The 27,130-nt window shown below is 37.4% G+C and overlaps 1 protein-coding gene across 1 annotated transcript in view; it reads right to left on the bottom strand.

Moving 5' to 3' along the window:
* Nucleotides 1-26,646, bottom strand: part of LOC122788627 (calcium-activated potassium channel subunit alpha-1-like) — a 1,046,967-nt gene extending 1,020,321 nt beyond the window's left edge. Inside the window, exon 1 of the mRNA XM_044055525.1 lies at nucleotides 25,767-26,646. Within this exon, the coding sequence (XP_043911460.1) occupies nucleotides 25,767-26,033 (267 nt within the window). The 5' untranslated portion in view covers nucleotides 26,034-26,646. The remainder of the gene's footprint in view (nucleotides 1-25,766) is intronic.
* Between the last annotated feature and the right edge of the window lie 484 nt (nucleotides 26,647-27,130).

The following is a 27,130-nucleotide window of genomic DNA, read 5'->3' as shown; positions in this document are numbered from 1 at the left end:
CAACACAGACTTCAGTATCCTACTCATCATCACCATACCAACTTCAGTATGTTACTCATCATCACCACACAGACTTCAGTATGCTACTCATCATCACCAAACAGACTTCAGTATGCTACTCATCATCACCACATAGACATCAGTATGCTACTCATCATCACCACACAGACTTCAGTATCCTACTCATCATCATCACCACACAGACTTTAGTATGCTACTCATCACCACCACACAGGCTTCAGTATGCTACTCATCTTCACCACACAGACTTCAGTATGCTACTCCTCATCACCACACAGATTTCAGTATGCTACTCATCATCACAAGACTTGAGTATCCTACTCATCAGCACCACACAGACTTCAGTATGCTACTCATCATCACCAAACAGACTTCAGTATGCTACTCCTCGTCACCACACAGACTTCAGTATGCTACTCAAAATCACCACACAGACTTCAGTATGCTACTCATCTTCACCACACAGACGTCAGTATGCTTCTCATCATCACCACACAAACTTCAGTATGCTACTCATCATCACCAAACAGACTTCAGTATGCTACTCATCATCACCACATAGACTTCAGTATGCTACTCATCATCACCACAGCCTACGTCTATGGATTATGGCAAGGAAAGGTGGTACATTAAACATAATATGGGGACTCTATAAATGTAAATGCACGCTATGTTTAAGATACCTAAGAAGGAAGTATTTGTATAAAGATGGACATTACGATGTTGTCATTAAACTTTCAGTGACCTTTGCAAACGCATTCCATCATCAAGCAGGCAATGCACAAAATGCCATGCAGAATCTTAGAATCTTCTTCTTCTTCTTTTGGCTTTTCCCAGTTAAGGGTTGCCAGAGTGGAATAACGGTCCGCAGAATGATCGGCAGTAGAGTTTTACGGTGCAGAGTTGCCAGACATGCGTGCACACACTCACACCTATGGCCAATTTAGAGTGTCCAATCCACCTATAGCATGTCTTTGGGATGTGGGAGGATACCAGAGCACCCAGAGGAAACCCACGCGACCACAGGGAGGGCATGCAGACTCCGCACAGAAGGCACTCCAGCCAAGAATCGAACCAGAGAGCCTCTTGCTATGAGGCAGCAACACCAATAGTGCAGCTCTTGGAATACAAGTGGAAAAATGCAGTAAGGAATTATTATTATTTAAACTTAACTTGTTACCCCTTATACTGACTCCTCTATTACCCTCAGTAACATGTGATGCAGCAAATATCTTGTAAATATCTATATAATGTTTCACCTCTTACAAACTCCTTATATTTTTACTTTCTCTCACTAACATTGCACTCCCCTGTGCTTTCCTGATATTGCTCTACTTGTTGTTCTCTTTCTACTGGTAAACTCTTCACTTCTGATTATAGCACAACTGTTTGATAAAATGCATTACTATCATATTGAATTCATATATAATGCACTGCTACTACTCACTGCATTTCGCCCGTGATAACTCAGACCTTAGGTGGTGGACACCTTTTCAAATTCTTTTGTCATCACCTTTGGGCCATCATCAAATAGGATTAAAACAAGTATTAGACAAAACTGGAGCATTTTGAAGGTAGATGAATATCCTTTTAATATTTTGGGGGACGTCCCACATTTTGTGTATAAAACTGGACGTAACTTGAAAAATCTCTTTGAACATCAATGTTTACTTAATAACCACAAGTTACACAAAGGCACTAGAAGATGTGTGAGCGGTCAGTGTCAATATGTATAAGAGCAAAAATATATAACATTAGCTGACCCACCTCGTAATGTTTTTTTTAAGGTGATGAACACTGTGTTTCAAAGGGGTTGTGTATATTGCTATGTGTAATAACTGTCCAGGTTTCTATATTGGAAAAATGGAAAGACAGTTTCAAAAAAGAATTTACAAGCATATTTACATTATCTCCATAAGAAATAGTAACAATTCTTTACTTAAACATGTTGCTGAATGTATCATCCCGCCAAAAAAAAAATGATTTTGGTATTCTAGAACTGGTTCTTAACAATAAACGGGGGGGGGGTCATTGGGAAACTAAATTAGAACTCAAGGAACTCATATGAGTTAAAACCTAATGCTTCAGCATATCAAGGTTTGAACAATCATATTCCTGTTGTTCCTGTGCTTAAATTGAGAGATGCCAACTTGTAACTAATTGTTTATTGATTACTGTATGTGATGGTCTGTTAAGTATTTTTGGTAATGCTTTTATGTTTTTTCATAATGCCTTTTTAAATTGTGATGGTCAGTCAATGCCATTTCATAATTAAATGCTAATTGGTTTTATTATTTAAGGTGATGTAATTCATTTCATTGTTAGTTCTGATGAAGTCCACAAGTATTGGGAAGTGCTTAACTGGTTCTCTTTACTAAAATATATTTGTGATTTTAGGGCTTTCCTTTTATTTTTACTGGGCTGAGGTTGTGTATTTGCTTATCCATTCAACACTACGTGAGCCACTTTTCTTGGTTATTTTCTTGATTGTGCAAACATGAATATTCCTTCTAGACTGTATACAGTTCATAAACAGTACAACATCAGTGTACAGACTGGCCCCACTGGGGTAACTTAAGAAACTACAACCACTGCATACATGTAGATTGTATTGGGCTTATCTGCACAGTAATCACCCTTCCATGCTGATATGTTGCTCAGCATACAGAATTCAGTGGCCTATCATCCCCACACCCCAAAAAAAATACTCTGCACAGTAGGAAAACCCCACTGGCAATGGAATTCCCACTACTGCAGGCAAACCTGCTACCACAACCACATCACACCTCACTGGACACCAACACAGTGACATTGCTAGACTCCCACAGTACCAGAATCCCTCAGTACCATAATTCAGTATCTGGCCTTTCTCCAGTATTAAGTCTAATAAATGAAACTATGCTACATAACTGCAACGCCATTGCTATAGAAATGCTATTTCAGTGGATTTTTGCACAGCAGAAAACCATGCAGTGCAGAGAAGCATTTGCAGGGCATGAGTACATAGAACAGATGGTAGGATGAGACAGAGAATATCAAATAACTACACTTAAGTAATACAGTAGTTGCCTGGTATGACATTGTTTACAAACAAGTACAGCCATCCTTAGAGAGAAGAAAGCTAACAGACTAGAGGATAGCAATGAGTGACAGACAATATTTTTCTGCATCTTCATCATCGGCGGCAGCAGCACCATCATCCTTATCTTCTTCAGTTTCATTAGCATTTTTCATTGGGCAGATGAGTATGTTGTTGCTTTGCACTTATGAGGAAGGCAGTATGCCTGCTACATTTAGTTCTTCAAGTGAGTTTTATAACAACATACTGTATAACCACAGTCTCACACACACACACACACACACACACACACACACACACACACACACACGCACACACGCACACACACACACGCACGCACACGCACACACACACACACCCACACCCACACACACACACACACACACACACACACGCACACACACGCACACACACACACAAACACATGCACGCACACACTATATTTCATATTTCTTTTAGATTCTTTTATGTTTGCAATTTCTCTTCTCACAAATTGTATTTGCAGTGAAGGGGGTATACCTAATTGTCTTTACTCCTTTAGTTAAAGTTTACAGAATAGTTTTACAGATCACTGCAAGCTACATGGTTTTCCCCACACTCACACTGCCTGTCTTCTATCTGTCACTTTTTATTCACAAGGTACACTTCTTGGGGTAGGGGGGAATGCTTACTTTTGGCTGCATCGTTTAGGACAGATATACTTTCCCAACTTTTTTTTTTCAGATGACTACAAACCCTGCAGTGAGATCCAGCAGTGCTGTAGCTGTACGTTTAATCAAGATGCTTTCCAGAAAACCTTGCTACTACATGGCCATTCCATTGAATTAGCTGAAATCTTTTAAAATATTTCATATGGGTGCTAAGCTTACATACACTATGTGCAGGGTGCTTACCTCTAGCACCCCTCCTTATTAAATATGGCCAAATATAAGGACACTCAACTGCAAGCTAAGCTATAATTTAATAGGTCTAAGCCTACTTGATGGAGTATTCTTCTTGGATTGTGATTCAATAAAAACTAGCACAATGAACCAAATGTATTATTTTATTTATTTTTGCTTTGTTAACCTGGTTAGTCCCACCAGGCTATTGACCTCTTTTCAGGGGACAGCCAACGTGCTATTTATATTACAAAGTAAATTTGGCCATTATAAAAATATTAAAGCAGTTCCTTCAATAAAAGTCATATAGGTGCCACTACAACATAGTGAGGCAAACAAAACTAAGCACTTGAGGAGGAATAAGGTAGTAAATAGCAGCCTACAAGCAATGGATTTGGAAAAGTGAAAAAGACAGATTAAAATGGGGTGAACATCACAACATCACCCCAAATGGAATGCAGCACAGCATAGTGTGTAGCATGTTGTGATATTCACCCCATTTAGTCTGTCTTGTCACTTTCCCTTGGCAAGAGCCAGGGTCATGGGAAGGGGCAACAATATCAAGGGAAGATGTAATTGACAGGTCATGCATGAGACCACAGCTGAAGTACCGCTATAGAGAGAGAGGACACGGCAGCAGACTGGTGGGTAGTGTACAGCTGAAGGCTAGCGTACATTAGGGGAGAAGGATGCTGAACCTAAATAAGAAGGAGGAACATAATATACACTCAATACAGCATCAGGTGGAGGAAGTGAAATAGGTGAAAACTTGGCAGACATGAAAAGCCATTTTAAGCCTAATCAGTTGGCACGGGTCAGAATCTAACCCTGTACCTTGTTTTTATGGAGTGAAGTCTTTAACCATAATGCCAAACCCTCAGGGGGATAACAGTTGAAAGATGGTGGAAGGATTGGAATAAGTAACAGCAAGATGGAATAAGGTTGTAAATCCCACGTGAGGAATTTAAGGCTTTTTGCACAGACTGTTGGGGCCCTAGAAAGACCTAGCCGAGAGAAAGAAATAGGGAAATAGAGAGAGTGACAGAGCACAATGCCTGACCATTGGCCAACAAAAAAGGATTCAGGGTCCATGGGAGAGCTACAGAATGATGAGGTAGTGGACAAAACCTGCACGAAGGACAGACCTGGTGAGCCACTGGGGTTTCTCTCTCAACATACATGTATGTTGATATGCATCACATAGTACACACTTGTTCAGAGTGTACTGCACCCATCATAAAACAAAATTCCTCTAACCCCTGACCTCTGAGTATATAAACCAATACAGATTGCTTTTTGCTTCCTATTTCACTCCAGTGATATGTGCATTATAGAATGGCTGCAAAACTCTGCAACTCTTTCCATCTAAGTGTTCTATTAATGATACAGCATGTCCTGTATGCATATATATTTTTATTTACTTAAAACTATATAGTACTCATGGTGAAACCCGAGTATAACTTGCTATGAAAGTACAGAAAGATTAAACCTTTTCTCAAGTTATTATCGAGCTACCTGTTGCAGCTGCATATATTAAAACACATAGAGTAGCTTATACTAAATAGGCTGAAAAAACAGACTCTATCTCAAAGACAGCTATGTATTTCTCATACCATGCACACAGTCTAGCATGTCCGAGGCTTTTAGCCCTTAAATATCCAAGACTTTTAGCCATTAACTACCATACCTGAAAAGATAACATGACAGGAAGTGGCCAAACAAAGTCATGATTTAAGAAAAAAAGTCGAGAAGCACCCGTGATGCCACCAGATCCTAAAGCAGAAAACTATTACAACCTCGCTTTTTGCATTGCTATCCTGAAGGATATTCCATACCACATAAACAAAATGTAACATTATACTCCATGCAGCCTGGCCAAGTCACAGTTTTTGTTTCTATTTACTTATTTATTGTCCCTTCTAGGCTATGGATGTTCTTATTTTTGATATGTCTTTTCCCATTCAGTTTGTTTCCTGATGTCTTGAGATCAGTGGTTTGCAGTGGCAGGGGTGGCCTCATGGTGTTCTAATGTATCTCCTCAAGAGATCTTTTGTTAACTGTATGATAACTTGAAAGATATAGCAGTGGAAGGCATACAACCAGGGTGACACATGTCAAGTCCTTCTGTCTGGCTAGTGATGATTACTTGTACTCTAGATATGCTAAAGGCCTACTGTACTTGTAACCTGCATCCAAATCCAGGAAAAAAAAAAAAAAAAAATATATATATATATATATATATACATATATATATATATATATATATATATATATATACATATATATATATATATATATACATATATATATATACATACATACATACTGTTTAGTTGTTCACCTCCCAGATTGACCCTCCAGCATTGAAAATGCTCTTCAGACTGAAAGTCATATAATGTATACTGAATCTTTATCCCTACACCACTCACCTGAATTTCTGTTTATGCTTCAGATGACTTGAAAATGCACATCAATCTACCTATGCACCTGTGACCCATCATTGTATGTCTATCTGTAAAGTAATCAGCAATAAATAAAACACATCTTGCAAATGTGAGTTTGATGCCTTCAGACTCTACTTCATACCGTGTAGATCTAACCACATAATTTGTGTAGCTCAGAACTGCCAGATCACATGTGGAAGCCAGACAGTGACGGCCAGAATCTAAGGGCAAATTAGTCAACCTTTTATGTAATATTATTATTATTTTAATTTCTTTTATAGGGATGCTCTCTCTGCCTATGTGTGGCTGTAAGTATACCAAGAGAATTCCAAAAAAGGCGTCCGATCTATACAGCACTTGTAGGCACAACTGTTTGGTATTAGTTGAAAGCTCATCGATTACATCACTTTATTAAATACTAACATTTTGTTCCAAGACTAAACAATTTATAACAAAATCCAGAAGACTAAGTTACATACCACATAAACAATACACAGAAACATACTATGTCAGTAAATAATGGTAAAATAACAAATACTTGAGATCATGCAGTATACTATATAAAGAATACCTTTTTAAATAAAAGGTGGTGATAATTAAAATTTTAACTTTTGGATGCAATCCTGAGTTGTATATAACAGAGCTTGGTGCATGTCAGTATAACTTTATAATCTTTTATTCTTTCATTCTGAAGTTGCCCACTTTATCAAGTTCACAACTGCAGGTACAAGGGGCAATCTAAACACGTATTGGACACAAAGTATGCAAACCAGTCCTGGATAAGATGTCAGTTTAACACAGGACACACAGACATACATAAACACACATGCATATGTGCATGTACATGGCATACACATACGTGCAGTTTGGAGGCTCACCAGTTCACATTTAGCATGTCTTTGGGATTTTGCAGAAAGCTGGATCACCCAGCCGAAGCTGAAATGCACACAGAAAGGCTACACATTCTCTGCAGAGACGGTGCCCCAGCTGTGAATAGAACAGGAGAAATAAGTGCCATAAAGCAGCAGTGTAAGCATTGTGCTGCTATGATGTTTAAACTTATTCATAACTGTGTTTACTGTCATTGTGTTACCTAGATAAATGACTCTAAGCCTTTTCAGGGAAGATAATGATAAGGCGTCTTCTCAAATAGGGGTGTGGGGGTGCAGACAGGATTATGCATGAGTTCTGTGGGTTTGGTTGACCTGTGCTTTGGTTAGCACTCAAAAGGACAGAGTTTTTTGTCAAACATCTGGTTTGTTGAGCAGATGTTTTAACAAATGCTTGTTGCATTGGTACAGATAAGTGGGGTGTATATTAGTAGTGTGTGTGTTTGTGTGTGGGGTAGGGCTAGCGTAAGGGTTAAGTACGGGGATAGAGTAAGTGTGTGCGAGACCGTGATTGTTTAAGCTTAGATAGTCGATAGACTTTGTCTGTGTGTGTGTGTGTGTGTGTGTGTGTGTGTGTGTGTGTGTGTGTGCGTGTGTGTGTCTGCGTTCACGCACGCGTGCATGTGTATGTACATGAAAAATGCCCAAGCTGTTAAAATGGTTGTTAGAGTTAGGGATAAGGCACAGTTATGATTAGCATGTATCACTAATATGGAGCAGGGTAACCAAAGTCTTCAGATATACCAAAAATAACTTTACTGTGAATAAAAACCAAAATGAATGTTTACATTTTCTAAATATCACAAAACATTATACATTAGAAATATTAATGTGTTTGCCATCTTGCTTTTTAAACTACTCCCTTTATATTACTGTATTCTCCAGTATGATCACCCTGTTGAATAAATGAATCTCTGGATAGAAAGTGGACCGTTTTTTACCATCAGTAATTTTATTTCAGTACTACCATCACATATTTCGCAGTCCTTATGAACCCTGCATTCACACATTCAAATGATGACAGGCATCCTTTCAACAAATATGTTCCTCTAGTAGGAACAGTATATCTAATAAATTTCCTACAACCCAGAATCAACAGTTAAGTACTTTTTAAATCATGCATTCTTTCTTCCTTTTCTTTCCTTTTCAGCAAACAAGTTTCCATCTTGTTTACACTGATACATATAACTATTTACTTTCAATAGACTTCTTCCACATTATTCTCTTTTCTGTTATTCTTGATTAACCCCCTACTGTCACTTCTGATTGTGGGTAACTGTGTACAATATAGTGTCATTTTTTTCTTTATTTCATCTACTGCTTTGTGCTAGATTTTTATAACTCTATGTCCGGGTGTTTTATCTGGCTCAACTTATAATTAAGCAACCCTCTCATTTATTATGGAATTTCACCATATCTTTTCCTCTCACCTCCCTTTCGTCTTCTTTGAGGAACATTCTCATCATAATGTCTACATCTCTGCCTTCGAGTGCGACTTTGTTTTCCATTTCTTTATTCTCGCTTTCTTACCTATCGTCATGAGCACCCACACCATTCTCTTCTACTCATTCGCGATTTGTTGTGAATATCCTAGCAGAAATAACTTTCTTGTAAGTAATACCTCCCCTAAAACTTCCTCGCTTAGCAAATGTTTTGCCTTCTCACTATGCTCCTAAATGCATTAGCAGTCCAAAAGGTGTGGCTACAAACACTCTTCTTTTTCACATCTCCAACAGGTCCTATCAGCTTTGCAAAACATTTAGTCAGACTTGGGTTATAAAAATATTTATGGAGATACTTCCATGCAAAGATCAGACTCTTTCTTGCCTTTGTTATATATCTCAGTACTCTCATTATCTCTGCCATTTCTCTTTTGTGATTGGCTCCTCCAACACCTCCTCCCAATTTATTTTCCATTGACCGCTTAATTTCTGCTTTGTCCCTCTTAAGCCATTTCCTTCCTACTTTCACTAGTCCACTCATTTCCTTCCCCGCTGGTCTCCTTGATTCTAGCTCCTAGAATGGATTTTTTGTCAATGAGGTGCATTCTACTAGTGGAACCAAAACAATATTACCTGCTACACTCAGTGGACAGCATTCTATAACAACACTCCTTGCCCTTACACTGTAGTAAACTACAGAACAAAACCCTCATAGTCGGAATGAATATACATCCAGTCTCCCATGAAAAGAGACTGCAGGCTTAGGGAGACTCAATCAGTAAACAATAAATAAATAAATATTAAATAAATTAAAAAAGAAGAAAAATATAGAGAAAAACAAACCATTTATACAATAACTCAGAACAGATTAAAAAAACGATGAAAGCATTATGGTCAATAGATCAAAAACTTGAATATGGAAAGTCATTTTGTTGAACATTATTTGCCAGCAAAACTCAACAAAAAGGAGATATAACTGAAAACAAAGTGTCTTATGCGATTGAATTCACCCAATAGCACTGTTATAAAAGAGGGGATTTTCCCTCCATAAACTCTCTAATCTAATCAACACTAACATCACTATGTCACAAGGAAAAGGACAACTTCCCTGGTGTTCACCTTCAGATGCAAGTGTTATTGTTGAGCCAGGTTTAATGATGCAGGTTTCATGCAGATTTTACTATGTAAAAACAACTACTCCTGCATAAAATACTGGTATAACTTCAGTCTCTATATCTGTCTGTCTATATGAGTTTATAATGAATAATTGTCGATGACTTGATTGAAACACAAAACACTGAACAAACTTGTCAAAGATTAATCTCCACAAAAATCATCACAAAAAAAGTATTGCAAACATAAACCCATAGGTTACACTTGCACTTACCAAAAATTAAAACTAAAAACAAATGTTGATATGGGGGCTCCCCCAACACCCCCAGAAACTAAATATACTGACTCCAGCATTGCACAAACTTGAAGAAAGAGCAAACATCCTTATATTATGTCATGGCTGTTATAACGAACTTCGACCATTACATAATTTGACAAACTGAACCTGCAATAAAAAACTATAACAGTTTATATATATATATATATATATATATATATATATATATATATATATATATATATATATGTATATATATATATATATATATATATATATTATGTTTGTGTGTGTATGTGTGTGTGTGTGTGTGTATGAAATGTGTGTCTATATATATATATATATATATATACACACTACCCTACATTTTGAAAAAGTAAATCTTAAGAGTTTATAACAAAATCCATAACAGTCTTACATGAACACTGAAGTGAAATTGGCCTTCCACCCAAACCTACAAATACACCTCATTCTATCTTGTGATCTGCATATCTTATCTCTCTAATCTTTTTCTCTGTCTCTCCCCTCCTGTACTCCCATGCATGAAGATCAGTTGTGAAAATGAGGGAAAAATGCACACAGGAACAAAGATAATAAATGTCTTTACATTTGATGTTAACTTCTTAAATCAACAGCCTAATAAAAGTTTCCAGATTTCTAGCCTTAAACTAGATGTTTCTTTCACGAAAATGTGTACCTAAAATTTAAAACAGTTTCATAGCCGTAACTCTCAACTATCTAGACTTTTGCAGAACATCCAGATTTTTGTTGTATATTTTTGGGTTGCTTTTCACAACATTTGTGATTTTCTGGCAAATCACTGGGGAGTGAAGTCCCAAAATGGTAACATACATCTGAGTTTCATACTTCGTATCCTTCACACAATGTATACTAACACAAATCTTGTTATTCTATCGACTTTCTAAATTTATAAGAGCAATGTTTAAAATATATCACTATTTTTGCACCTTTGACCCCCAATTATTTTATACTTTGTCCAAATGTATTCCGCTAAAAGGTTGAGAGGTATGTTTATAGCAATAATTTAGTAGTTTTAAGTAAAGGTCATATCTTTATAACTCCATACTGAGGCTTTTCAATATGGAGTTTTTTCCCAGGTCAGGGTTCCTGTGTTTTTCACTATCATTTTCAACACGGTACCACCCTACTGCTTGGCAAAATAACAGCAGTATTTTATCTGGTGGATGGCTATTTTACTATAATTTATAACAACAAAATATTTTATTGATATTTTTATTTATTAAACATTTTGTTTACCAGGAAAGTCTGATTGGGGCAGAGTCCATTTTCAGCCAAGGTAAAACACTCCAGACATATATCTTTGGAATGTGGGAAGAAACCAGAGCAAACCCAAACAAACACAGGGAGAACATACAGACTTCACACAGAAGATACCCCAGTTGTGAATTGAACTGCAGAACTTCTTGCTGTCAGATGACATTAACCACTGCACCACTACACCACCCTATATCATTTTTTTCTAAATGTATTGGTCCTTTTCATACCATTTTCAGCAACAACTTGGGAGGTCATAAGGCTGGGATAAGTGAAAAAAAAACACAAATAAAATAAAACACATCCACCTTGACATTACTTTTGTTGATTTTTTTCTTAAAAAGAAAAAAAGCCAGCTTGTATGATTGAAAAACAGCTAAGCGCACGTATTGTCTTTTACTTCTGTGTTAGATTGCTGTACTGCACGGTTTGGGGAATTTGCCTTCTCTACTGTAGTACAATCGCAGAATTGGTATATATAATTAGCATGGTTATGGGGGGTGCACAGCTCCCCATGTGAAGAGGGATAAGAGGGCCTTGCACCTTGCAAAAAAATGTTTGTTAGCTTTGTTTTGTTATGTTTTTGATTGGTTGGGGGTTGAACATTTGTGCACAACCACTTGCAGTTTGATGTTTTCTTTTTTGTGGAAGTGGCAAACACCCATACATAAAATATATCTAGTGAGAGAGATTGACTTTTGAGTAGCCACTTTTCAATGATCCAGCATGTTTTAAGAAACCATATGGAGAAGAGTGACACAGACAATGAGAAGTCTAAATACTAGATGCAGAACAGAAGAAGCAGAACGAATAACCACTTCGAGCCACCATACTGCTTTACATGAATGAGTTATGCTGACATTTTAACTGAAAATGTGGTTCTTTTGAGTGCATTAAAAAATAAGAAAACCTTCCATTAGTTTCAAAGGTGTACAGTACCATGTGACATATAGCTACAAATATATATGGATATGGTTTTATTTAGAAGGAATGTGTCCAGTAGGTCATAATCCAAATGTATAATACAGTTAAAACTGAATAGCAGTTCATTGAAATGTTACAAACGTTAACTTCTATGCAGCTTTACAGGTTCAATATTCAGCATATGTTTTATTGAAGGAACACAAATTTGATTTTGCTGTCATTTAATCTTTTATGACACTTTGCTTCCAATATTTCATATTTATAGAACTATTTTACAAAATTATTATTTTACACAATGACTGGTTATCCTCAAACCAAAATACCAAAACATTGCAAAAAAATTAATTTTGAATATTTATACTGCTGATTGATAACTTTTGATTAGTTTATGACAGTGAGTAGCATTGTATCCTCACAGCAAGAGGTTCTCTAGTTTGAGTCTTGGTGAGGGTGCTTTTGTGAAGAGTTTGCATGTCCTCCCTGTTTTCACATGGGTTTTCCCTGGGTGCTTTGGTTTCCTCCCACATTTTGAATGCATGCAATGAATGGACTGGACACTCAAAACTTGTCATAGGTGTGACTGCATGTCTTCATGTGTTCAAAACTTGTCATAGGTGTGACTGCATGTCTTCATGTGTTCAAAACTTGTCATAGGTGTGACTGCATGTCTTCATGTGTTCAAAACTTGTCATAGGTGTGACTGCATGTCTTCATGTGTTCAAAACTTGTCATAGGTGTGACTGCATGTCTTCATGTGTTCAAAACTTGTCATAGGTGTGACTGCATGTCTTCATGTGTTCAAAACTTGTCATAGGTGTGACTGCATGTCTTCACGTGTTCAAAACTTGCCATAGGTGTGAGTGCACTTGTTCATGTGTTGTGGGGGGGGGGGGGCGGTACACAAGAATGCAGGGCTATCCACCTGGCAATGTGAACATCAGCTCTAGATTATGGTCACTGCTGATGTACAAAATGTGAAAAAGGGGGTTAATGTCAATGCCAGGCAGTTTGTCACAGCAGTGATGGAGTACAAGATATGTACTGTAGTAGGACTGTGACACAGCTGTGGCTGTTTATGCACTTGGCCTTTGGTCCGAAGCTCAGCAGCACCAGGTGCGACATTATCCCAGTGAAACACAAACCCTGCCAAGCATTACTACAATAATGATAAACAAGGTTGTTAAGTGCTCTTACACAGACAAGGTGTAAATTCTAAATACTCTGAGTTCTCAATTTTTTTATCTGTGGAAGCAGCTCACTTGTAAAATATAAACCAAATAAAATAAAAAATCCAGACCACAAACATAGGTGCAGAATCCTTTATAAATCCACAAATAATACACAGATGAGCGCTTTTGTCTGATCACAAGACTTCTTCAGATGAAAGCACCAGTGCTACATACAACCTTATATAGTTAAAAACAATTAACACCAATTAAGCATTTTAAAAAGACATCCCCATTAAAATGCACTGTCTCAAAATATTAGTGTAATACAAAAGCTCATATGCAAATATATAAACGTAATACATTAAAATAAAATACAATAAAATGCTGAATTCGAATACTTTCTGCTTTTGTCAGTAATATAGATTTTATACTTATATAGTCATTAAGACCAGGTGGAACATTAGATTTTAGCCTAAGCTGCCATCTAAGTTCCTTATTCAGCAAAGCATTTTTCAAGTCCCCCCTTCCCTATATTGGTGTTCCTTAATAATGTCAATAATACCAAACTTGTAACCACCAAAGGAAGAACATAGTAAGCTGTGTTTAAATAAAGCACTAGTCTCTTTGTGTGTCCTAATGTCGTACAGATGTTCGTAAATACGATCTTTAAATGATCTTTCTGTTTTTCCTATATAGAATGCACAACAATTTGTGCATACAGTCATATAAACCAACATTTTTGTTTTACAATTTCCTTTGCAAAATCTAACTATGCTTTTCAGACCATTGTTCATCATAATTCTTTCTTCACAATAAATGAAGGAGCAAACGCTGCAACTGCCACAAGGGGCAGTGGCTCTATACTGTATAACTTCTCTATCATTCTGTTCGAACATTCTGTTAAAGTTTCTTCCAACTTTATATGTGAACAAGGGTTGTTCCCCCACTATATTGTGTACATCCTTATTAATTTTAAATAAATTCCACTTTGATCTCACTGTTTGTGTGAAAAAGTCTGAAAACATGTTGTATTGTGTGACACAAGCTCCATTAAATGTTTTTCTTTCTTTATCATTATCATGTACAATGTACAAAGGATGTCGCAGTAAAGCCTTATATTTAATACCCCAACCATTATAGACCTCATCCAAAACTTCCCTAATCATACCGATAGGGTACCCTCTTTCCATGAAACCGTTACCTAAAAATATAAATTCCCCTATTAGGTCATCGCAGTCAGATGTCATCCTTGCAATTCTCACTGCTTGGCCTTTAATGAGACTTCTTTTTTGTGTTATAGGATGGAAACTACTATAATGGAGATAGCTGTTACACCAAGTATCCTTCCTGTAGATATTAGATTTAAATCCATTAATAGTTTTAGAAATTGTAACATCCAAGTAATTTATTCTCATGTCATTATGTGTATATGTAAAAGAAAGGAAGGATGTGCAAGAATTCAAGTATTCCATAAACTTCCGTAATGTATCTTGTGTTCCCTTCCACAACACAAATATATCATCCAAAAATCTCAGGTATAGGCTGACATGAGTGAAAAAAGGACAGGTAAATACAAACCTGTTTTCCCATTCCAATATCACTAAGTTTGCATACACCAGAGCACAGGCTGCACCCATCGCAATACCACTAACTTGTTGGTAATACTCTCCTTGAAAATGAGTATAATTAGAGTCAAGTATTACCTCCATAAGTTCCAAAATAAGGGAAATTTTATCCTTTGGTAAAGTAGAAAACTTGTTTAAACTATCACCAAAATATTCATGACCCTCATTTCTAGGGACACAAGTAAAAAGATCTTTCACGTCAATAGTAAGAAAGGTGCAGTCTGTACTCCATAAGTCATTGGTAAGTTTACTTAAAAAATCCCATGAGTCTTTAATAAGATGTGAAGTTTGATTAACTATATCTTTAACATGATGGTCTACAAACACGGCTAGAGGATGAGTTTTGGAATTTTTAGCTGACACTATCGGTCTGAAGGGGGGTTCTATGATGGATTTATGAACTTTAGGCACTCCAAAGATATTAGGAATACATGGGTGTAATTGTCTCAAAAATGTGTGTTTTATTATCAATTCTGTTTTCTAGTAGATATTCTTCCAATAATGAATCGATTCTACCATACGGTACGTTAATTTGGTTTTTAGACATGGGGATGTATGTAGAGGTATCTAGTAAAATATTAGTAATGATGTTGTTATACTCCTCAGTATTAAACATAACCACTCCCCCCACCCTTGTCAGGTTTCATAATACGAAAATTGTTTTGCGTCTGTAGTTCATATAATAAATTCCTTTCCTCTAATGTCAAATTCGAATGCCCTTTTTGCCATCTATATTTGGCGTATGCTTCATATAGTTCTTCAGTAACTGTCTAGAAAACAGAATTGATAATAAAACACACGGTTTTTGAGACAATTACACCCATGTATTCCTAATATCTTTGGAGTGCCTAAAGTTCATAAATCCATCATAGAACCCCCCTTCAGACCGATAGTGTCAGCTAAAAATTCCAAAACTCATCCTCTAGCCGTGTTTGTAGACCATCATGTTAAAGATATAGTTAATCAAACTTCACATCTTATTAAAGACTCATGGGATTTTTTAAGTAAACTTACCAATGACTTATGGAGTACAGACTGCACCTTTCTTACTATTGACGTGAAAGATCTTTTTACTTGTGTCCCTAGAAATGAGGGTCATGAATATTTTGGTGATAGTTTAAACAAGTTTTCTACTTTACCAAAGGATAAAATTTCCCTTATTTTGGAACTTATGGAGGTAATACTTGACTCTAATTATACTCATTTTCAAGGAGAGTATTACCAACAAGTTAGTGGTATTGCGATGGGTGCAGCCTGTGCTCTGGTGTATGCAAACTTAGTGATATTGGAATGGGAAAACAGGTTTGTATTTACCTGTCCTTTTTTCACTCATGTCAGCCTATACCTGAGATTTTTGGATGATATATTTGTGTTGTGGAAGGGAACACAAGATACATTACGGAAGTTTATGGAATACTTGAATTCTTGCACATCCTTCCTTTCTTTTACATATACACATAATGACATGAGAATAAATTACTTGGATGTTACAATTTCTAGAACTATTAATGGATTTAAATCTAATATCTACAGGAAGGATACTTGGTGTAACAGCTATCTCCATTACAGTAGTTTCCATCCTATAACACAAAAAAGAAGTCTCATTAAAGGCCAAGCAGTGAGAATTGCAAGGATGACATCTGACTACGATAACCTAATAGGGGAATTTATATTTTTAGGTCTGACTACGATAACCTAATAGGGGAATTTATATTTTTAGGTAACGGTTTCATGGAAAGAGGGTACCCTATCGGTATGATTAGGGAAGTTTTGGATGAGGTCTATAATGGTTGGGGTATTAAATATAAGGCTTTACTGCGACATCCTTTGTACATTGTACATGATAATGATAAAGAAAGAAAAACATTTAATGGAGCTTGTGTCACACAATACAACATGTTTTCAGACTTATTCACACAAACAGTGAGATCAAATTGGAATTTATTTAAAATTAATAAGGATGTACACAATATAGTGGGGGAACAACCCTTGTTCACATATAAAGTTGGAAGAAACTTTAACAGAATGTTCGAACAGAATGATAGAGAAGTTATACAGTATAGAGCCACTGCCCCTTGTGGCAGTTGCAGCGTTAGCTCCTTCATTTATTGTGAAGAAAGAATTATGATGAACAATGGTCTGAAAAGCATAGTTAGATTTTGCAAAGGAAATTGTAAAACAAAAATGTTGGTTTATATGGCTGTATGCACAAATTGTTGTGCATTCTATATAGGAAAAACAGAAAGATCATTTAAAGATCGTATTTACGAACATCTGTACGACATTAGGACACACAAAGAGACTAGTGCTTTATTTAAACACAGCTTACTATGTTCTTTCTTTGGTGGTTACAAGTTTGGTATTATTGACATTATTAAGGAACACCAATATAGGGAAGGGGGGACTTGAAAAATGCTTTGCTGAATAAGGAACTTAGATGGCAGCTTAGGCTAAAATCTAATGTTCCACCTGGTCTTAATGACTATATAAGTATAAAATCTATATTACTGACAAAAGCAGAAAGTATTTGAATTCAGCATTTTATTGTATTTTATTTTAATGTATTACATTTATATATTTGCATATGAGCTTTTGTATTATACTAATATTTTGAGACAGTGCATTTTAATGGGGATGTCTTTTTAAAATGCTTAATTGGTGTTAATTGTTTTTAACTATATAAGGTTGTATGTAGCACTGGTGCTTTCATCTGAAGAAGTCTTGTGATCAGACGAAAGTGCTCATCTGTGTATTATTTGTGGATTTATAAAGGATTCTGCACCTACGTTTGTGGCCTGGATTTTTTTATTTTATTTGGTTTATGAGTTACGTTTTATTCACTTGTAAAATATAACAACAATGATATTGCAGAAAATGTTATGAATAAGAGAACACCACCACAGGGATTTGTGTAAATGTGAATGTTTTGGTTTGATGTACTCGAGATTTTTTTTAGTACCTTACATAAAAAAGCCACCTATAAGGGGGAAATTTATTGCAGGTACAGTTAACAAAATAAAATAATACTTAAAAATAATAATGAATAGTACAAGAGAATAAAGTAAGTTGTAAAAATAACATTACAGAGAAGAAAGCAAACACAGGAAAAGAAAATGAAGGAAGGTGAAGAAAGTACAAAAATAAAGCTTAATATAGAGATAAACACTCATACACTCACACAAACACATGCACATATGCATGTTTCACATCCAGACGTCACTCATAAATTAAGAAAAATAGTGTTACAGTACTACATATATGTTACCAAAGCATCTTGAAAACAAAACTGGTGTCAACTTTCTTAGCATCCTTTAATTTATTTTCTATAGCTAGCTCTTTCTGCCTGTCACCTGGCGTCATGTTCAATACAGCAGGCTACACTAGAAGACCCATGAATAAATAATACATGGATGAGGTAACAGACTTAGTATCGTGGCCTCATTTATTGTTGCTAGGTATAATGGCTGAGATAAGTCAAACCTTTGCTACATCCATATTTATCAGAACTCTGAAACAGAATATAATGGCTAAAGCATACAGGTTACAGAGACCAGACTCCATGCTAATACATTGCATCTTGGGAAATCACTGAGCAAGGGGAACACTGCACTCATTGGTATAACTGGAATTCTTTCTCTCTCTCTCCCTCTCTCCCCCATTTCAACCAAGCATACAGTTGTGATAATCTGAATTAAGCCCCATCCCATATACACCATACATAGTCTAACACTCAATACAAAAAGATGAAGTATTAATGCTATGTTAACTTATTTTCCAACAAATCCTGTTCTTTGCTCATACATTTTGCTTATACTACAGTTATCAAAAAAAGAAAGAAAAAAGATGTAAGCATCTGCAATGTAGCTTTTATAAATGTTAATATCTCACTGCAAATTAGTTTGTACACTAGAAAATTGGCACATCACTCTTTGTAAATATTAATTTGTATTTTACCCATTATGTTAATTTGTATATTTTAGATTAATAACAACAACAGAGTATCCAGAAGCCAAACAAAGCAAAAATATAAGAGATTAAATGGACACACAGCCTTAAAGAATGGAAAAAGGACAGATATGACAGATGGAAGTAACTAAAATGCATCTTTCTCCACAGAGCCCACAAAGTTCAAATGATCACAAGGATGGCACCATTAAAAAAAAAAACAATGAAACGAGAAGAAGCAGACATAATCTCAATGTACTATAGAGAAGATTTAAAGACAATACAAGGAATTGCTAGCTCATGGAATGAAAAACAGATGACAGGCATAGCACTCCTGAAGAAGTGGTGTTTCACAAACAGTGATAAAATTCAATATTTTGTGATACAGACACTGTTACAATGGGAGAAATTAAAAAGCCAGAAGCTCTGATGGTTAAGTAGGGTCTAAAGCATGGATGTACAACCTTTACGGCTCAAGGGGGCCATTTACTACAAAGTTCAGGGGCCACTTGGCAAGGTTTAGTGGGCCACATTACCATGTCCAACATATATCTACCCAATCAAAACAGTTTGTTATAGGACATACCAAGGGCCAGGTAAAATACTTTGCTGGGCTAGATTGTAGCCCTAAGGCCCACCTGTTGGACACTTCTGGTCTAAAGCATGTCTAGAACGTAGGGATATTTGCAAATCTGGTGGGTCAAGCAGTCTTTATATGCTTTCAAAATATGTGTTCCTATATAATATAACAATTACAGCTTTCTAAATTAGATCATATGGAGAAATTCTGAGAAAATGTCATCTTTAAACAGAAGTCATTTTCTACATTTCTGTATGCAGATGTGCTCGCATAAGCAGTCAAGGAAGCACCTGGTATGTCAAGTGAACATGTAACATTTCCCTCTACTCTGTTTTGACTTCTCTCTCTCCTTTTTTTTTTTTGCTTGCAAAAGTGCCATATTTGAACAGTCTGTATTTGTTCTCTGTGATGCTTAACAATAAAAATAAAAGGACAGTTCCTGATAAAAGTCTAGCTCTTGGAATTTACAGCACTATCATCTGCAATTTTTCCATCTTCTGTTTTCTGATATTTATTTTCCAAACAAGAAAAATGTTCCACCATCCACTCACATCCGTCCAGCTGTATGCATGGCGCATTTCATAAGGCAGTAAGGGTTTTCATGCACCACTAAATAAAAATTGTATGTAAGAACCTATAATATGTTCTTAAGAACTATAATTGTTTTAACTAATTCAAGCAACAAAATTCAATGCCATACACAAATGGAATAGCAGGAAGCATCTTTTGACAGTATGTGTACTCTCCATAACATCAAAAAATGTACAGTTGTGACATTTTAGTGACACCCTCACTCAGCACTACATGCTAAGCTATGCCATGCTGTAACTTAGGAAGGCTGATTTACCAGTAACATTTTAGGTAAGCCGGAATTAGTAAAATGACAACCCTGCCAATAGTTTGCACACAGCCTTGCTCTGTGTGATACAGGGTGAGATACTCCACACAAGATACTGTTAAGTTCTCCTGACACACATTCACATGTCTAGTGTGCAACTGCAGGAACAATCATGCTCTGTACTATTGCCATCTCATTATATCTCTTTTCTATTACTGCAGACATATGCTTATTCTTTACAGTATTGGATACATGTTTATCCCATTTGCTTATTTACTAGTTTGTTTGTTAATCAGAAAACATCTTGAACTATATAGCCAATATGAAAAGATTCCTGTCAGAAACTGCTTTTCAGGGGGTGCAGATCTTGTGGCATATTTTGTGAGGGGTTTACCTGGACTCCTGAGAATGCTGCTCAGCAGGACATCAGGAATGAAAGCACTTTTTCTGCCCCATCATTCCCATTACAGTACAAACAGACATAATACTCATAGTAAGAGAGTAAGGTGTGTTGTTCTTTCGGCAAAGTTTAGTTTTTGTTTTTGCCAGTATACACCCTGTTTACTGTTTATACTGTCATTTCATAACCTATTTAATGTGTTTAGTGTGAAAATTCTGTTTAATATGTGATCTCCCAGTGCTAATCGTTTACTGGTTGTGGTGCCACTGACACCCTGCTTAACACTTGTACTGCCAAATTAAACCCTATCTACTGCTTGCAGCATTTATTACTGGTACTGCCAAAGCACACCCTGTCTACCGCTTGCAGCATTTATTACTGGTACTGCCAAAGCACACCCTAGCTACTGCTTGCAGCATTTATTGCTGGTACTGCCAAAGCACACCCTATCTACTGCTTGCAGCATTTATTACTGGTACTACCAAAGCACACCCTATCTACTGCTTGCAGCATTTATTATTTATTACTGGTACTGCCAAAGCACATCCTAACTACTGCTTTCAGTGTTTATTACTGGTACTGCCAAAGCACACCTGTAGTGCCACTTCACACCATTCGTACTACTGATACTGTCAATGATGCCCTATTTTCAGCCATTACTGTCTCTACACACCCTGTTTACTGCTGGCACCACCACAACATACCCTGTTTATTTCTGGGACCAACTTTACACAATCCATTTACTGCTTGTAGTGTGACTACTCACCCAGTTTGCTACCATCACAGCATACCATTTTTACTAATGGCAAAACCATTGCACACCTAATTAAATGCTGGTACTTTCACTACACACCCTGTTTGCTGCTGTACTGTTAACATATACCCTGTTTACTGCTCTTACTGTTACTACTCACCCTGTTTACGGCTGATACTGTCAATGCATACTCTGTTTACTCCTGATACCACCACTGTACACTTTCTTTATTACCCTGTTTACTGTTTTACTGTCCCTACACATCCTTTTCACTGTTAGTATTGTCAGTGCACACTCTGTTTATTGTTGGTGCCACCACTGCATAACCTGTTTAGTGATGGTACTATCACCGTACAGCCTGATTAATGTTGGTACTGTTTGGTACTGTCACCACACAGCTTGTTTACTGGTAGCACAGTCGCTGCATACATTAATTGCTAGTACCACCACAGTACACTCACTTTACTGCGGTACTGTCACTATACACCCTATTTTCTGCTAGGATACTTACTGAAAATAATGTTACTGCTACCATTGCACTATACCCTATTTACTTCTGGTACTGTTAACTGCTGGCACCATCACAGTAGACATGCTTTATTGCTGGTAATGTCACTGCACATACTGTTTGCTGGTACCATTGCAGTGCACCCTTATAACTGCTGATACTGTCACTGCACATAATATTTACTGCCGGTGCTCACTTCACACCTTGTTAACTGCTGGCACAACTGCAGTACACCATGCTTACTGCTGGTATTATCACTATACACCCTGTTTACTGCCAGTCCCACCACTGCACAGCCTGTTTATTGCATTGCCTGATATTTCCTCCATGCCTTTCTGCTATGGTATATATATATATATATATATATATATATATATATATATATATATCCATGCATGTTTCAGGCACACTCACCATTTATTTTGCTGTGTTTACCTCCACTGAAGGAATGTTCTGTGCAGCCATCACTGTTTCAGCAAACTCACTGCATATTCTGCTTAAAATGCATTACCTTTCTAGATTAATTTGCAGCTATATGCTCCCTTTTGTATGTACGTCTGGAAAATACTGCTTTCCAGTCTTTTATTTAGGTTTGAGGTAATTTTATATTTCCATAATAATTACTGAGGCTTACTAGCCCTACATTCTTAGTTGTCTTCCTCTTTCTGTCTGTTTTTTTTTTTTTCTTCCAACACTTGATCTCCAGAGCTCAGTCCAACACTTCAGGTAAGTACAATCACTAATCAGTGCAATGGTGCCCTCTGAACATCTGACTTATTTTTGATTGTTTTCTTTCCTATTCGATACCGTTTCTGTCATCTCTAAAACCATGTAGCCCGAAAACTATGTCTTAAAATGTATCCTTGTTTGTTTGGTGCATATATGAGGGTGAGGTCAATAAAATAATTAAAAATTATTTTATATTAAAACATATTCATGAGCTTTTGCAACTCTTCCTTGAATGAGCAGTTTGAAATTGCAGAAAATATTACCTGAGCAAGTATTGTTACTAGCAGCAAAACCAGATGCAATATCTGTAAGTTACAGAACAAGTCACTGTTGCCTTGTCACTTTGAAGAGTTGCACAGCAACTGCAGTTTTCATACATCATGTATAAACTATTATTGTGTTTTTTCCCAAAGTTTGAAGCACAGCACTTCGTGATCAGGATGTATTACTAGTTTACAACTTTACAACATCACAGCCCTGTGGGATGGAATCCAGTGTCACAAAGGTACTGCAACAGAATTATGTAAGATGTTGTGTAGTAAATATAAGTATTCCTATCCCAGGAGAAATCCATCACCGTATATTCATACTCATCCTGAGTCAGACTCCAAAACTCAGATTTCCATATAGTAGTCAAGTTAAACAGGAGAGACTACAGTATTTAAAATGTGTGTGTATACGATATATAAGAAAATGGCATTTAGTTATGCATTTTAATGCACACCACTACAAAATAATCTGAACGGCAGATATATAGCAGACGGTTATAGTTAATTAGAAAGATGTAATTCATAAAACCAATCTATATTTAAGACAAAAGAGAGGGCAAAACGTAGATAAACTAATGCTTTGAATTACATTTATTTACTTTGGTGAAGGCACTCTGATGTTGTCAGCTGCAACGCTGAACAAATTAAGAGTGCTTCTGCTCCCCCACCCCAGTCATCGTGAGATCATTTTTTTTACAAATATGGTGTGTTTTCCTTTGTAATTATTGGAACACTATATATTTAACTAGTAACGTCAGGTGGTTTAGCAATGGCGAAGAGCGCATCAATTACACTATGTCAACAACTAAAAACATGGAACTTGGAAAATAAAAGGAGCAATTGACAGTGTTTATTTTCGTGTATTGTTGATCATTCTGCCTTCAAAGGCGTCCTCCACTCTGCTTTGAGATTAACGATGTGTTAACATATGGCCATTCTGTTTTCAAAATCATAACACTGCATGGCATACTGTGGCAACATAAAAATTTTGCCACCGAGGGCAAATTCTAGTGAGGGGATGTGCCTGCTGAATGGAGAAAACAGTATGTGTGTAATAACGACTTATTTGTTGGGGTAAGAGTCTATAAACCCCCATAACGTTGACCTTAATACATAATAATCTACTTCTAATGGCAAGGAAACCTTCTCCAGCGACGTCAGGCGCAGCCATAGCAACCCATAGCAACCGTGTTGAAAGGATTCCTCCTGTGTGCTGCCAGGAAGATCCAGCGCATATGTTATTGCGACTCCTCAGATCCAAACAATACAAGAGGTGGCAAGAGGACCATCAATCAGCCAAGTCCTTCATCGCACTCTAATCTACAGTCATTAAATTGGTCGTGGGGCGGCTAGGAAGGATTACCCCACTTACCCCTTTTCTGAGGTGAAAAAAAAAGCAAACGTCAAGTAGCCTGTTTACCTTCTTTATACAATTGGGATTAATTTATTATGCACGGCCAGTATTCAATTTAATGGGGGAAATTATGTTTAACAGTGTGGCGCTTATAGCACATTGCATCTAATGCTGTAGTTAAGATTGTTACTATCCAGGTAAACAACATACCTTCGACATCGCAGAAAAAAAAATAGAAATATTAAAAAATAAAAAATACAGTTAATAGAACAAAGCATTATCCTCCAGCCAGCCTCCATGAAGGGAAAATGATCTGGAAACTGCACATAGTTATTTGTATGTGTGCTGAAGAGCTGAAAGTGCTGCTAATCTGGTAACAGAAAGCTCTAAGAATTTACAGCCCCCCCCCCCCCCCCAACACACACACACACACGTCTATTCCTATACGTTGTAACTGGAGCAAATATAATACCCAGTGTACAACAAACACAGGGAAATGTTAACCCCACCGGCGCTGCACACACAACTGGCTATATATAGGTAGGCATCAAGAGAGCTGACGGCAGATCTGTGACCCAGTCCTCAATACTGCATGCATGCAGACACTGCGCCAGCTACACGGCTGCCTTAACAGCTGCTGTGTTAACCCATACTTGTAGCTCAGATGTCTCTGTGTTTTATTAAGTCACAATTACAGCCTTTTGTCTCATGGCAAAAGTCACGGCATAATGCTCTCCTGACAGAAGGACAGACATACCATAAGCTCCTTGCACTCACTGCTTGTATGGTGCAGGTTTAATCCAAACCTAGACGGGCAATTTGTGGAGGCAAACTTGTGTACCAAACTACTCATAAAAACGTGTTTTGGCATCACCAAATGGGTTATTAATATAACAATTACATATGAGTTCATAATCACGATAAATTAGGTGAAACTCTATTTCTCCAAAATTGCATATGCGAAAACTTAGTTACAGACTAGCCTGCCTTAGACAACTTAGTGTCCCCTACATTTACCTTATATAATCATTAAACGACGAGTACAATTCTCCGTCGGTTTAAATCTACCTTCATGTGTTAGAAATGACAAGGAGGCATACATTTCCCTGCCTGTTTAAATATACCTGTATGTTTTAGAAATGACAAGGATGCATACATTAGCAGCATCCTAGAATAAAATTACTTGAAACCACAGCGGACTGATGGGAAAGCTACAAAATACACTCACCTTGTTTTTGATGTTGCAGTGACAACAGACAGTCCACAAGTATTTCAGGGTCCTCCAGAGTAGGATAATGAACAGTCCCCCAAAGAAGGTGACCATGGAGGAGGCGAGGAAGGCCCACCACATCCGCTGCCCATTGCTGTCGCACGGCACGTCGGCCGACATGGGGATGATGACCGCTTCCATCTTGGGGACATAAACGGAGGAGGAGGCGGAGGAAGAGAAGGAAGAGTCGGGTTTGGGCAAGCTGGGCTGCTGGCGGCCGTTCATGCTCCGGCTGCAGATGCCTTGCGAGAATGTTTGTTGCCTGCATCGGCTATCATGGCAAGCAGCACCGGGCTCCGCCAAACTGTTGCTGCCCGCACCCACAGATAGCTCCTCCGGCCATCAAGCGCTCACTGACACCCTTGTTCTTTATATTTACACTTAAGGTAATCGCTGTGGCAGATCCTCCTTTGGTGCAATTTTGCGCATAAACGCCCCACCCACCCCCTCTAGAAATTAAGTTTAAGTAAAAAAAAAAAAAAACTAGTCTGCGTCTGGTTTCTTGCCCTGATAAATAATCCACAGGTCCGGATGTACCCTCCAGTTGCGCGCCCGACTGCGCCCGTTCTTAGGGACACTCTCCGCTCCAATGTGCCGTTGGTTGACTCCGACCCCGTTCGCTGCCGGTTGTGCGGCTTCAGTGTGGGGTTTAGCGCCACCGTAGGCTTTGGAAGAGGAGCAGATACTCGGAGCTCTTGGTCCTCATCCCTCTACTTACTGCCTTTGGTTGAAACTGAAAGATACGGGAGGAGAACGCTTAATCGTGTTTCAGTGCCAGCCCAGCTCCCTCCTTTCCTGCCCACACACAGGCGCACACTGACATACACACACGACAAACACAGAGGCACACTAGCAGCTCTCTCACTCACTCACCGAGAGCTGGCTGTCAGCTCCCCATCACACTAGCTCTACTCCCCCCTCCTTTACTTATAGGGGTACTGATGACGAGCACTGGTCGCCCCCGAATTTCTGCAAGTGGCTCAGCTTTTACACCGTACAGACAGCACCTGTACCCAGTTTGATTCTGAATTCTGCTCTGTAATTGGTACAATCTGTGCTTTAGACCTAATAACAACATAAATAAGATTATAGTGCCTAAATGACTCGATGTTACAGTTAAAATACTTCTTACTGCTGAAAATAATCAGTTAATTGAAGGTACTTATTATTGACAAAAATCAGTCAACACAAACTCTTATTCTGCGAACACTCTAAAGCAAAGAGAACCACCATTGAAACATTGTTTTATTATTATTGTTATTATTATTATTATGTTATTTATTTATTGTGGTGGGTGGATCATTAACTAACCCTATTGGTGA

Source organism: Protopterus annectens, chromosome 14.part0 (assembly GCF_019279795.1).
Source record: "Protopterus annectens isolate FY-2018-M chromosome 14.part0, PAN1.0, whole genome shotgun sequence".
Lineage (NCBI taxonomy): Eukaryota > Metazoa > Chordata > Ceratodontiformes > Protopteridae > Protopterus > Protopterus annectens.
Note: the sequence above shows the minus strand (reverse complement) of the source record. Positions and strands in the feature narration are given on the sequence as shown.